We start from the raw sequence: 14,672 nt of genomic DNA, 5'->3' as shown, positions 1-14,672 counted from the left end.
AATATCACACAGGCCAAATATTCCTGACTGACCAATTCAGATAAATACTGTATATTACAATTTATAGATCATTATTCATGTTTAACTTTTCATATTGTCCCCATCTATACAATGCTACCTCTGTGAAACTAAATCTGAAGTTAATATGAAATTAAGTTTTGAGGGGAAAGCTGTATTTCACTTTTTGTTCTGGAATGTCAGGTAATTTTCTTTTTATTTACACACTTACAAACGAAATTTGAACAACTGGTTTTAAAACCAACCACATTTATACAGTAAATAAAGATTAAAACGTAATCTCAAGGAAACCAAATGTGAGCATTATTGCTTGGAAGCTACAAGGTGTCTTGCTCTTGAGACTTGTGTAAATAACTTCAAATCAGATTACTTAATCATATATTTGTATCTATGTATATCTATACTCCAACTGTTAAAGCCCACCATAGAACACAATAAATGGAAATACAAATTCTGAGCGTACTGTGAGGTATTGAATGCAAAGTGTGGCCAACAGGTGTTTCTCTTTCTCCTGCTCTTTCCCTTCCAATCTCTGAAACAGATTTAGGCTTTAAATAGCTTGGAGGTGGTATCTTCTGGATCGTTGACATTGTTATGGACCACCACGCTGGTGGTCTCAGTGCGATAACTGCGTCTCATATGGAAGGTTCTCATGTGCTGCAGCTCCATGTTGTCCTCCTCAGAAATCTTGATGAAGGGACACCACTGGAATGCTTCGCAGAAACCTGAGCGGAATCTACAGAGACAGAAGATCCTAGATGCAAACTTCCTATGCATTAAAAGAGCCATTGTAACCATAAAACATGCACTGATAATTAGTAGTCGACTGATATGGGTTTAACTAGAAAGCAGGGTGGGAGATGGCAGACATAATTCTGGTATTAACATTTGAATAATAATAAATAAGATGTATAAAAAATTACTGAAGTTAAATGAACATGTCTTACACAATATTTATCTAAAATTCATCAAAAATGTTGATTATTCAATTGACTGAGTGTATAGATTTGGAACTGACACTACAGGCGGAGGGACCACTTCTTTTAATTAGACAATTTTGCACAAATATCGTCCAATCCCGATACTTGAAAAAGCCATTTAAAATGTGAATGTAAATTAAATATTTTTATATAGCGCCCACTGTATCTGTCTATCACTTCTGATAGTATTTTAGTGGTAACACTTTGCATATTGCTTTCTTTGTTAAAGGGATAGTTCACACAAAAATGAAAATTCAGTCATTGTTTATTCACCTACATGGTAGTAGGTTAGAGTGTAATAATTATAGGCCGGTTTCAATCCTGAGTGCGTTATCAAAAGTGATGGAAAAGATTTGATATGATCAGGTTGAAGACTATATCTCTCATTTTAATATATTGTATGAGTTCCAGTCCGGTTTTAGGAGGATGCACTCTACAGAGACAATAATATTGTTTTTAACAGATCATATAAGAAAATAAATGGATAAAGGCAAATTAAGCGGGTTGGTGTTGCTGGATTTGCAAAAGGAATTTGGTACAACTGATCACAGTATTCTGCTTCAAAAAGTAAAAGCAATGGGGTTTAGTGATAAGGCCTGTGAATGGATCAAATCTTACCTTGTAAATAGTTGTCAAATAGTGGATTTAAATGGGATGTTTTCTGATTGTTTGCCCATTTCATGTGGAGTTCCGCAGGGGAGTGTTTTAGGTCCATTATTTTTTTTATTGTATATTAATGATTTAAAAATGGTCTGTTCTAATGAACTTTTTTTATATGCAGATGATGCAGCAATAATTGTTTCTCGTGAGAGTAAAGAAAATGTTGAAACTGAGTTAAGTAGAGAGATTGAAAGGGTCTCCAAATGGTTTATTCATAATAAGCTTTCTTTACACTTGGGAAAAACTGAAGCTATATTATTTGGTTCAGCTGCTAAATTGAAAAAAAGCTCCAGATTAGAGGTAAAGGTTGGAGATATGATCATTACACCTAAATAAGAAGTTAAGTACCTGGGATGTGTATTAGATAATAAATTGACAGGAGAAAATATGGTCTGTCCATGGTTTTAATTCATTCAAAAATATGTAATAGGATAACATTTTTAGCAAGACAGGCGGCTTTTTTAGATACTCAAACATTAAAAATGTTAGCTGGAGCATTAGTGCAGTCACACTATGATTATGCTGCAACATTTTGGTTTAGTGGTAGTACAAAAGGAACCAAAAATAAATGGCAGACTGCTCAGAATAAATTATGCAGGGTTATATTGAAAGTACATCCACAGTTGCATCTGAACGATGATCATTTTAGGGAACTTGAATTTTTAAAAGTAGAAAAAAGTATAACTTTTCTTAAACTGGAGTTGGCATTTAAAATAATAAAGAAAAGTGTTCCAAGGTACCTGACAGAGTATTACGTACTTGTGAGAGATGTGCATATTCATTCTACAAGGGGGAGAAGCACTGATATTTATCCTTGTAGATTTAAGTGTTTAATGGGGAAGAATTATTTTTTATATACTAGTTCTATAGCCTGGAATGATTTACCTTGTTGTATAAAGCAGATAAAAGTTGAAAGTGTTTTTAGAAAGGAAGTTAAAAAATGTTTTTTTTTTTTTTATCATTAATTTAAAGGTGATGTAGTGTGAAATGCTGAACTTGAGGGTGATTTCTCTCCATAAATGATCTGTTTCTTCCATTTTGGAAACATAGAGGACCACAATGGAAATAAGCCTTTGGCTTTTTTGTGTATATTATCCTCGACAGTTTTGAAATGTTGTATGATCTATCCTTATACAATTTTTTTTATATCTTGTCTAATAAAGCAATCAATCAATCAAAACCTCTGTGTTGTCATAACCCCATATGATTTTTTTTTTTCTTAACACAAAGGGGGAAATTGTGAAAACATTTTGTGCTCAGTGATGTCATACAATGGCATTTTATGGTGACCATCTCTTCAAGCATCAAAAGGACACAATTATAATACAGAAGTCTATTAAATTATTTCATGAGACTCGTGATTGATCTGAAAGCATGCAAAAAGTTTGGTGAGAAACAAACCAAAATATATTTTATTATTTAGTGGAACTCTTGACCGACCGTTGCTGTCCTGTGTGTGTTCATGAGACTGCACGAGAGCAACAGTTATGCTGTACCTGCTTGTGAGATGGGGTGTTCAAGTGAAAACTCATTTTGTTTATCTAAAAACAGGTTTGCCACAGCGATAATGACAACAGAACACAACACAGCTGCACACAAACCAGATAACAGAACTTACTAAACACGTCTGAAGAGTTTTAAGTGGTAAAATATTTGCATTTCTATGTCGAGACTTATTTATTTGAAACAGAGTAGTCAATCAAACAGAGAGATAGAGGAGGCTGAAGGCAGCCATACAGACAGAGAGTGAAGGATACTGCAGTGTTTTGCTTACCAAAAGTGAACTGAAAGAACCCGAGAGAAAGGTAGATGATGGTGCTGGTATGTGTCACCTCTTTTCCATTCTGAACTGGTGTGTGTGTCTGACAGACCTCAGACTAAAGAGAGCGAGACCTCAGCAAAACATTCTGTAAGTGTAAAATTATCAGCCAAAATCGAGTCGTTTTTAAATGGCTCATGAGATGCTGGCTTCAGTATACTGTAATAAGAAAGATTTTGGACCATGTCACAGTGGACAGGGTTAAATGGCACAACACCACAAATAGAAAATAAGTGATTTACAGAATGTCCCGTCGCTCATCGTGGCTGGTTAGGACAAAATCTCTGATTAACACAGAAAATATACCTTTTATCCTGTGTCGTTTGGTCAGGTTAGGACAGTGTGTGACTGTGGCTTCCTCAGCCTCATCAATCCCTCTCAGTTTGATTTCTGAGTACTCCGTTTCAAACAATAAGGCTGGGCATAGAAATGCATCTATGCTTCGACTTTAAACTCTTCAGACATGTTTAGTAAGTTCTATTCTCTGGTTTGTGTGTAGGTGTGTTATGTTCTGCTGCCACTGTTGCTGTAACAGTAAGGTTTCTCACTAAACCTTATGATTTCAGAACAGTCATGAGTCTCATGTAATAATTTATCAGACTTCTGAATTATACTTTTGCATCCTTTTATTGCTTGAAGAGGTGTTCACATTAAAACTGCCGTTGTATGACATCACTGAGTACACATTTTTTTATTTTTTTCAAAATTTCTCAGTTTGTTTTAAGAAAAATAAAGTAATATGGGGTTATAACATCACAGAGTTAGTAAACTATTACTGAATTATTTTGGGGTGAATTATCTCTTTAAGTATTTTAAGAAAGACACTTTTTATGCATGTTGTTACAACTGCATATCAATGATTTATAATACATTTTTAAATAAATTATTAGTCATTAATGAACCCCTTCATAAACCCTTCACAAAGGGAAAATTCATGTCAAGTTTTACAACTTTAATATATATTAAGATCACTTGTGACACACCAAGCCTAGTTCTACATTAAAAAGTCTATTTAAATTTTACATTTAAATCTATTTTAAAAGAAATGAATAAATGCTTTATCAACAGTGTACCTTCAATTCAAGACTAAGTTCTAGAAGTCCACCCTTATAAAATTAGTTCTTAATGAATACATTAAGGCAAATGCTGCACTAAATATCCACTTGTTTATAAGACCAACATTTAATTTCTCACATAAGAGGTACTATAGTGTGTCATTACCTTTGGTTTAGACAGCAGTAGATGATGGGGTTATACATAGTGGAACTCATGGCCAGCCAGAAGATGGCCAAATAGACCTGCTGGATATAGTGCTGCTTGTATATGTCCCTGTTGAAGCTCCCCAGAATGAAGTAGATGTGGTAGGGGAGCCAACATATTGCAAAGGTCGACACCACCACTATCATCATCTTCACAACCTTTAACAAATTGCAAAAAATGGCATGAGTCTTTCTTTGCCTTCTACACAAAGAACTATAATCCAATAACAATGCAGTGGCCGGAGCCAGTGATGAAAATGGCCAGTGGATGGGCTTATCATTATGGATAAAAGAAAGAAAAAATTGTGAAAGAAATGAAAAAGCTAATTTCCTGGCTGGCCAGAGGCAATTTTTGATGCCCGTTCCCAGGTCTTACCATTGGTTGTTTGAGCTTTTTATTTAACATGACATGCCTTTTTTATTCTTTAATATGTTCCTTGAGTTTCACTTACAATATTAGTAAATTTTTTAGCACACACACACACATACACACAAAAAACAAAAAAACAAAACAAACGCAAAATAGTGATATAATTGTAAAACATGATAATTTTCCACCCTCATTCTGACCCTCTGTCTGAAACGGTATTTGGTGCTGCTTCTCCTTTAAGACTTGACAGTAAACGTCCACTGTTATGATTGGCACTTGACTGACCAGCTCTCTCTTTGCCATCTCACTGCTCACCACTACTGGGCGGGGCTATAGAAGTAATAAGGTAAAGTGGGCGTTGATGTGTTGTAGGGCTGAAACGATTGACCAACGGTCAGCAATTAGCAGACTGCGGTCCGTGGCCTGACCCCGGCCTGGTTTCATCCAGACTATAAGGCATCATGGCAACGTTTGCCCCATCTTACCGTTTCTACAGTTTAAGTGATGAAAACTATGGAGCTGTACACATCACGCTATATTTTCCTCTATTTCCAAACGCGCTTCATTCCCGCTCCGCGCACGTAGCCTCTCTCTCCCTGCTATAGACAAAAGGTGCCATATAAACCCTGATACTTAAGTAGAGCTGCAGACGCGGTTATTGTAACAACAGTAGCGCAGACACGGTGAGCAGCAATATAGATGGATACTAGCATCTTTCGCCTAAACACATTGCAGAAAACAAGAATGAAGTAAAGTGAAACCATCTTTATCTGTCTGATATATGACTCCGATGATTCAGCTAAGGCAGGTTTGTGACAGGACAAGTTAACGTGGCGCCTATAACTTTTTTCCCCACGTCTAAATTAATCTTAATCAGCATGTTAGGAGCCTTTCATAATAAACAAACTGATTTTTGTTCTAATTTTGTGAAAGTTAATCAAAGATGTCATCATCTCTGGCACTGATGGCAAATAAATACAACCAAAATTTTGAAATTACAAGTTATCCTAGTAGAGTTCTCTGCTGTTGAGAACATTTCCATTATTTCGTAGTCAGCCTGTTTATACCTACAGCCCATATATATCGATATACTGTATAGCAAACAGTATTTTTATGCTGCACTGTTATGTAAAATGTTTGTTTGTGTTAGTAAATTGTCACTTTAAGGAATATAATATAAAAATGGTCCATTCAGACTTAAATTTTATACATTTTCTTCCAGGGGACACCCCTGAATCCCCATACAGTATTTTTTGATCTATCAAAAGGCTTCCTATGTCCCTTTCAGTACATAGGTATGTATTCTGAATGTAAAAAATATATTCAAAAACAAAAACTGGACTGCTGTCATTCAGCTTCAAAACAAACTTAATATTCATATCCAATTAACCTCGACTGATGAACTCTATGAAATATTTTAATCTTTTTGTAGAAAAGATCCCTCAGACCCCAAAACTTTGGCTGCTCTGTTACCTCAAGGCACTGATCCCTGTTGTTTGAACGAGCCTTGTGATGGCGCAAGCGCTTGTCTGCTTGTGTCTTTCAGCATGCATGTTAAGATGAGCGGAAGAAGAAATAGTTCCCATCCAGCATAAGTATTTGCTAATAGAGCCTAATCCTTTTTATTTCACTTTGAAGCTGATGGTTATTGTTCATGTTCATGATAACCAAATAATAATATCCCTGGTTTAAAAAAAATTAATGTTAGAATCGATATTTTTGTGTTAGGATTGATATTTTTGATACAACACTTTAGGCTCGATCCGCCCATCCCTAGATATCATATGAAACAAATGATGGCGCGCAAAAGGAGTACTTCAGTTTGCACCTGATTGAAGAAAGGAAGAATTACACAGCTCACAGTCCAGACACACTACAAACTTTCCAAACAGCTTCAGGTGATGTAGATCGCAAAGTAGAAGAAGAAGAATGAGCTTTATTGCCAAGTATGCTTACACATACAAGGAATTTGTCTTGGTGGCAGAAGCTTCCAGTGCACAAACAATACAACAACAAGACAGATATAATAATAAAAAAATAGAATAAAAATAAAAAGTAATTTAAGTTTATATAGAAATACACAATAAGACAAAAAAAAAAAAAAAAACAGTATATACAGTGGATATAAAAAGTCTACACACCCGTTAAAACAGCAGGTTTTTGTGATGTAAAAAATTAAACAAAGAAATTATATCAGAATTTTTGCACCTATAATGTAACAATTACAACCTATGCAATAACACTGAAAACCAGTGACACATTTCAGAGAAAAAAGAAAAAAAAAACTTAGAATAACCTAACTGCATAAGTGTGCACATCCCTGAACTAATATTTAGTTGAAGCACCCTTTGATTTTATTACAGCACACTTATTTTATTACAGTCTGTTTGGATAAGAGTCTATTAGCTTGGCACATCTTGACTTGGAAATTTTTTCCCACTCTTCTTTGCAAAAACGTACCAGATCTGTCAAATTGTGAGGGCATCTCCTGTGTACGGCCCTCTTCATGTCCCCCCACAGATTTTCTATAGGATTCAGGTCTGGGCTCTGGCTGGGCCATTCCAAAACATTAATCTTTTTTTGATGGAGCCATTCTTTCGTTGATTTGGATGTGTGCTTTGGATCATTGTCATGCTGAAAGGTGAAAGATCTCTTCATTTTCAGCTTTCTAGCAGATGCCAGAAGGTTCTGTGCCAAAATTGACTGGTACTTGGAGCTATTCATGATTCCCTCCACCTTCACTAAAGTCCCAGTTCCAGCTGAAGAAAAGCTGCCCCAAAGCATGATGCTGCCACCACCATGCTTCACCGTGGGTATGGTATTCTTTTGCTGATGTGCTGTGTTGTTTTTGTGCCAAACATACCTTTTACAATTTTGGGCAAAAAGTTCAATCTTGGTCTCATCAGACCATAACACATTCTCCACATGGTTTAGGGAGACTGGATATAGGTTTTTGCCAGGCTTGGATGTTTTTTTTTTTTTTTTCATCAGAAAAGGATTGGTCATGCCACCCTGACCCATAGCCCAGACAAATGAAGAATACGTGAGATAGTTGTCACATGAAGGGAGCAACCAGTACTTGCCAGAAAGAGCTGCAGCTCCTTTAATAATTGCTGTAGGCCTCTTGACAGCCTCCCTGACCAGTTTTCTCTTTGTCTTCTCATCAATTTTGGAGGGGCGTCCTGTTCTTGATAATGTCACTGTTGTGCCATACTTTCTTCACTGTGTTCCATGGTATATCTAATGCCTTGGGAATTTTTTTGTAGCCCTCACCTGAGTGGTACTTTTCAACAATGAAATCCCATTGATGCTTTGTAAGCTCTTTGTGGCCCATGGCTCTTGTAGTAGCATGCAACCAAGAAGATGTCAGAAAAATCCTACAAGAACAGCTGAGATTTATTTGGAGTTAATCAGAGTCACTTCAGATGAAGACAGGTGTGTACTATTTCACATGAGCTTGATGATTGGTCGATTCTGAACACAGCCACATACCCAATTATAAAAGGGTGTGCACACTTATGCAGATAAGTTATTCTAAGTTTTTTTTAAAGTTTTTTTTATTTCTCTGAAATGTGTCACTGGTTTTCAGTGACATTGCATAGGTTGTAATTTTTACATTAAAGGTGCAAAAGGTCTGATATGATTTATCATTGTTTTATTTTTTACATCACAAAAACCCGCTGTTTTAACAGGGGTGTGTAGACTTTTTATATCCACTGTATGTATATATATATATATATATATATATATATATATATATATATATATATATATATATATATATGCTCATCTGCGTGAACATGCCTTAAGCATGCTGCATGGAGGCATGAGGACTGCAGATATAGCCAGGGCAATAAATTGCAATGTCCGTACTGTGAGATGCCTAAGACAGCACTACAGGGAGACAGGAGGGACAGCTGATTGTCCTCGCAGTGGCAGACCACGTGTAACAACACCTGCACAGGATCGGTACATCTGAATAACACACCTGCAGGACAGGTACAGGATGGCAACAACAAATGCCCGAGTTACACCAGGAATGCACAATCCCTCCATCAGTGCTCAGACTGTCCGCAATAGGCTGAGAGAAGCTGGACTGAGGGCTTGTAGGCCTGTTGTAAGGCAGGTCCTTACCAGACATCACCGGCAACAATGTCGCCTATGGGCACAAACCCACCTTCGCTGGACCATACAGGACTGACAAAAAGTGCTCTTTATGACGAGTCGTGGTTTTGTCTCACCAGGGCTGATGGTCGGACTCGCGTTTATTGTAGAAGGATTGAGCGTTACACCGAGGCCTGTACTCTGGAGCGGGATCGATTTGGAGGTGGAGAGTCCGTCATGGTCTGGGGCAATGTGTCACAGCATCATCGGACTGAGCTTGTTGTCATTGCAGGCAATCTCAACGCTGTGTGTTACAGGGAAGACATCCTCCTCCCTCATGTGGTACCCTTCCTGCAGGCTCATCCTAACATGACCCTCCTGCATGACAATGCCACCAGCCATACTGCTTGTTCTTACAGGAATGTCAGTGTTCTGCCATGGCCAGCGAAGAGCCCGGATCTCAATCTCATTGAGCACGTCTAGGACCTGTTGGATCGGAGGGTGAGGGCTAGGGCCATTCCCCACAGAAATATCCAGGAACTTGCAAGTGCCTTGGTGGAAGAGTGGGGTAACATCTCACAGCAAGAACTGGCAAATCTGGTGCAGTCCATGAGGAGGAGATGCACTGCAGTACTTAATGCAGCTGGTGGCCACACCAGATACTGACTGTTACTTTTAATACAGTTTTTTATAGTTCAAATAATAAGGAAGCAGGTCATATAAATAAGTGCAAACTCCAAAACTGGCATTGCTCTGTGCGGTCAGCGCCACTTCTATGAGTCGCGTGAATTGACCTGATCTAAGGGGGAGAGAAAACTGCATCCTGGCTGATGCACACTCTGTCACGCGCTTGCTGCAACTAGATTATAACGTGATGGCTTGCGAAATATTGAATCATAATATATGCATCACTGTGTGTTTTTTATCTTAAAGAAAATCAGCTATCTGCAGCTTTATTACAGTTTTTCTCAATCGCTTTGGCTCATTTTTTGAAACAGACTTAACATACTCTAAACTGTAAGTGCAATTGTCACAACTGTTTTATGGGGCATCACAACTCTTTTGCATGTATGCAAAATGTAGTAACTCAACTAAAACATTTAATTCATGCTTCAAAACCTAGTTATTGTGTCAGTAAATTGGCCAATGCCACCAAAATGAAAAGGTTTTTTTTGTCATCGTGTGAGCCGTACTGGTCAATATGTTTAGATGTTTTTTCACCATGGCAGTCAACCCTGGAAATGTTTGTTATTTACAAATTTAATTTTTGTTCTACTTCTTTGTTGACACTGACTGCTTACTGTACTATACATGAATGTCAGTTTTATCTAGCTGAATGCTATTGTGTATCACACTGAGCTTTTTAGATACCAATTTCAACAGTAGGTAAAAGCTTACTGGGAAAAGTCAATACTGTACAATAATGTAGTACACAGAAAAAGGATATGCACATTTGTATGTATACAGTAAATTTATTTTTGTAGCAATGTGTTACATGTAAACAGAAAATTCAAATTTGCATGTCCATTTTTACACATTTCTTATATATAGTGAACAGAAAATTGCCACAAAATGACATCCATGCAAGTACAAGAAACTAAATGTTCAGAGATTTGAACTTATTGTTTTGAAACAAATAATTCTTATTCGAGAATTGAGCCAGAGTTACTGAGAAAAACTGTAAGAAGTTTGTGAGTTAAAGATGGATTGAAGTGAACAGAAAGGTGAGGGAGGGTAGTCTTCACCCCATTATACACTGCAGCAAAATACGTTTTTGATTTGTTTTTGTTTTGGCTTGTTTTCCAATATAAATATCTTAAACTATTTTGAAACAACATACATTTACTTTAGGAGCTATACTGCAGAAGAAATATGTGTTATCTGAGAATATTGAATATAATATTAAAACTTAAAATATTTAAAAAATATCTAAAAATCCTTAAAACAAGATACATTCACCTTAGAAGAAGCATATAAGATATTTAGACTTGCCTTCAGAGAATATGGCTTGAATATAAGTATATTTTGTCTTTACTGCACTGGCAGAAGTATAAACAAGTGAAAAATACACATGACAGGTAGCTGAGAGTACACTGACATCAAGTTGTGTTTGTTAGGTGTATTAGTGACTTAGGTTAGTTAGGTGCTATACAACAATTTAATAAAATGCAAACACTAAGAAAGTGAAGACTATGCAAAGATAATAAATAAGATTGAAAGTCATAAATAAATAATAAGCAAATTAAATAAAAATAACTTTTGATTACAAAGTTTCATGTGCAAATACAAGCATTGCTGACCTTGCGTTTAGCCTGGATCTGGTTCTGGTAGTGGTCTGATGCTTCTCCTGGGATCTTACTGCCCCACAGCTTCTGGCCCACCAGACTATAGGTCACCAACATCACCAGCAGAGGGAGCAAGTAGATCAGGATAATCACAGCAATCTGATACCTAATCAAATTAAGCACCACATCATCAGTCAAATCTTTGTTTGAAATATACCTCACGAGCACGTGTAAAATGGCATTGTTATTAACAATGACATATAAATCAAGGGGAATGGAGCTGCCATAAAAATGGAAATACATTTTAAACTGTTAGTGAAAATTCTGTGATACAATTTAAGTGAATAAATATTTTTGGTCAAATTTCTTACGAGAGCTGATGTTTTCCTCCATAATCGTCAGGCCATTCTACCATACAGACAGTCCGGGGGAAAAAGAACTTGGTACTGGCGTAATAACATTGGGGGAAAGCCAGTGAAAATGCCACAGCCCAGATTACTCCGATCAGAACTTTAGTAGTGGTGGAGGAGAGCCTGGGCTTCAGGGGGTGAATTATCGCCATATATCTGTGGATGTCAACCAAACATCTTAATGGAAGTGAACGGTGCCCTTAAAAATGCTATCACACATTACCAGGTACGTTATACAACAAAAGATGACATAATTGTGAAGGCTGCCAATAAAACAACAAAATTCACCTTGCTCTCTCCCATATTAACATTCAGTGTACTACATGGCTGTCTTTTGGAGTTTTTCTACTGCATGCTAAATGTTGAGTCTTCATCTCATGCGAGTGGTCATGGTTTTATACATATTTATCAAAATTGCTATTTATTTCATTAGGAGTAAAACTTTAATGTAAAAAAGTGACTGAGTGCACCTTTAAGTTAACTTTCTTTTTTTCAGTGTAGTTGAAAATGAATCATTCAAATCACACAAGAGATGGAGCACTAATGTACTGTAGAATCTGACCCCTTTTTGTGAATATGCAGATAAACACAGACTCAAACATCTAAGATCTAGACTTAGTTCAGCATTTTAAGTGTGCATCTCTCACTGTCCTACATTTATGGTTCCACATACTGTATATTCCACAATATTCAACATATAGGGGAGAGTTGTCATTGGGGTTAGTGAAAAGTCAAGTTATGGTACACAAAGCTGTCTTTTCTGTTTTCTAGCAGTGGTCTATGTTGTTTTTAAACACTTACCTCAAAACACTCTTAAATTAGAATATTCCTTGTGAAATCTGTCATCCAAGCTAGAATTCCATCACCATATTTTTTGCTATAGTTGTTGGGAAATCAAGTGAACACACTAAGCAGCATACACTCAGGTTAAGGGTCAACTTTAAAATGAACTGTGTTCTCAGGAGAAGGGTATTTTCGTAAATGATGTTGACAGGTTCCACTGTAGCAACTTACCCATACAGTGTGATAACATGGTTGTCAACAACCCGCTATTGGGTTTAATTAGCTGTATCTCTTTTCAGGACTTTACTGTGTCTATATACAAATTGATTTTCAAACATGAGAATGAGAATATTCACTTGAGTAAAAAGTGTGACAACTAGCCTCGGTCTCCCCTGTGTAATAGCTTAATAAATTAATACTGGTTGGAATGTTAATGTTGCAGGTTATATGTTTGGGGGATATGCCATTTTATACGCTACACATGCACACAGGTTCTCAATTTACAAGTCAGACCCAGTGACAGTTAAAAAAAATGTGACAGTCCTTGTTCAGATCACAACATCATTTTACACTTTACATGAGTGTATTTTAAGGTCATTTTTGTAAAATTTTCATGTATTAAAAATGACTATACTATATTACTAAAGGCTATATGAAATACCTATATGATTTTATTTCTCATCAAAATATGATCCAAATGCCTACACCAGTGTCATTCCACACTAGTTTAGTATATGCTAAATTTAAGTAATGGTATTAAATAGGCTACATAATAATAAACAGATGATTAAAATTACATGTCCTACTTCACCTGTATTCAATCAATATTACTCTGTAGGCTATATGACATATACATTTGGTTTTATTTCTCATTAGCAGGGGCCAAAATGATGATCATGTAAGCTGATGATGATGATGATGATGATGATGATGATGATGGAAATAGTAATTTATATATTTAATAGTAATAGCCTATGTATAAATGCTTGTCGTCCTGCTTACCTGTCAACAGAAATAGCTGCCATTGAATAAATGCTTGAAAACATAGCTGTTATTGGAAAGAAGTTTTGAAATTTACAGTATCCTAAACCAAAATACCAGTCATTGTGCAAAGCATACACGAAATTGAAGACCGTGTTAAAAGTTGCCATTGACGCATCAGAAAAGGCGAGGTTAACAATAAAGTAGTTGGTCACTGTCCTCATTCGTTTATGTACCAAAATGATCCAAATAACAGTGACATTGCCAACGATCGACACGATTACGATTAAAGAATATGCGATCGCCCAGAGTGCCACTTGCCAGTCCGGCTGCTCGAAAAGATTGGTGGAGGTCTCGTTTCCATCCTCCTCGTCGTAAAGAAAGGATGTTGAAAGGGGGTCCAGAGTAGTATCCATTGCACTTGTCCGCAGTCACAGGGCATAAATCAATTGGTTACAGTGCTTTCCATTTTTGATATGTGCAACAGTTCGTTTTCCAAACAATAAATGGGATTTTGATCACTGCGACTCTTTTCCAAACTATCTGTGGAAGTGCGTTATTAGTGTGCAGTGATCTCAACACTGAAACTGAAGGAATGTATGTGTGTGTGTGTGTGTGTGTGTGTGTGTGTGTGTGTGTGTGTGTGTGTGTGTGTGTGTGTGTGTGTGTGTGTCATTCTGACAGTGCAAATGACGCACAGCATCCTGCGCTCCTACAGACTGCGGTGAGTTTTACGATTGACATTTGTTGGACATTCTGTTTCATAACCATTAAACTCTGCGCATTTCATGTTTTGAGCCCAAACCAACTTAGATATAGGCTTACATAAACAACCGTCATTTGCATAACACAAGGCTTAAAAAAATAAATTATAATTATATATTTAGCCTTATAAATCAATTAAACAATTTAACCATATGACGATGTAACATCACGCTATTAACGAAATGCTCAGAAAAATATCCCATTCATAGCACAAGACTCCGTTTGGGAAATATACGTT

General features: G+C 36.7%; 1 protein-coding gene across 1 annotated transcript; it reads right to left on the bottom strand.

Moving 5' to 3' along the window:
* Window positions 1–57: 57 nt before the first annotated feature.
* Window positions 58–14,085, bottom strand: LOC127413871 (neuromedin-K receptor-like). Its single transcript, XM_051651393.1, has 5 exons — window positions 13,691–14,085; window positions 11,867–12,061; window positions 11,511–11,661; window positions 4,699–4,895; window positions 58–754 (listed from the first exon to the last, which is right to left on the bottom strand). Exons 1-5 carry the CDS (start codon window positions 14,083–14,085, stop codon window positions 562–564), a joined length of 1,131 nt encoding a protein of 376 aa, XP_051507353.1. The 3' UTR covers window positions 58–561.
* Between the last annotated feature and the right edge of the window lie 587 nt (window positions 14,086–14,672).

This window comes from Myxocyprinus asiaticus, chromosome 23 (assembly GCF_019703515.2).
Source record: "Myxocyprinus asiaticus isolate MX2 ecotype Aquarium Trade chromosome 23, UBuf_Myxa_2, whole genome shotgun sequence".
Lineage (NCBI taxonomy): Eukaryota > Metazoa > Chordata > Actinopteri > Cypriniformes > Catostomidae > Myxocyprinus > Myxocyprinus asiaticus.
This window is presented reverse-complemented; position numbering and strand designations above follow the sequence as displayed.

Coding starts and splice junctions, on each gene's coding strand:
- LOC127413871 (XM_051651393.1), bottom strand. CDS start 14,085: ATGGATACTACTCTGGACCCCCTTTCAACATCCTTTCTTTACGACGAG. Junction 11,662..11,866: donor GGAGGAAAACATCAGCTCTC/GTAAGAAATTTG, acceptor TAATTTGATTAG/GTATCAGATTGCTGTGATTA. Junction 755..4,698: donor TACTGCTGTCTAAACCAAAG/GTAATGACACAC, acceptor CTGTCTCTGTAG/ATTCCGCTCAGGTTTCTGCG.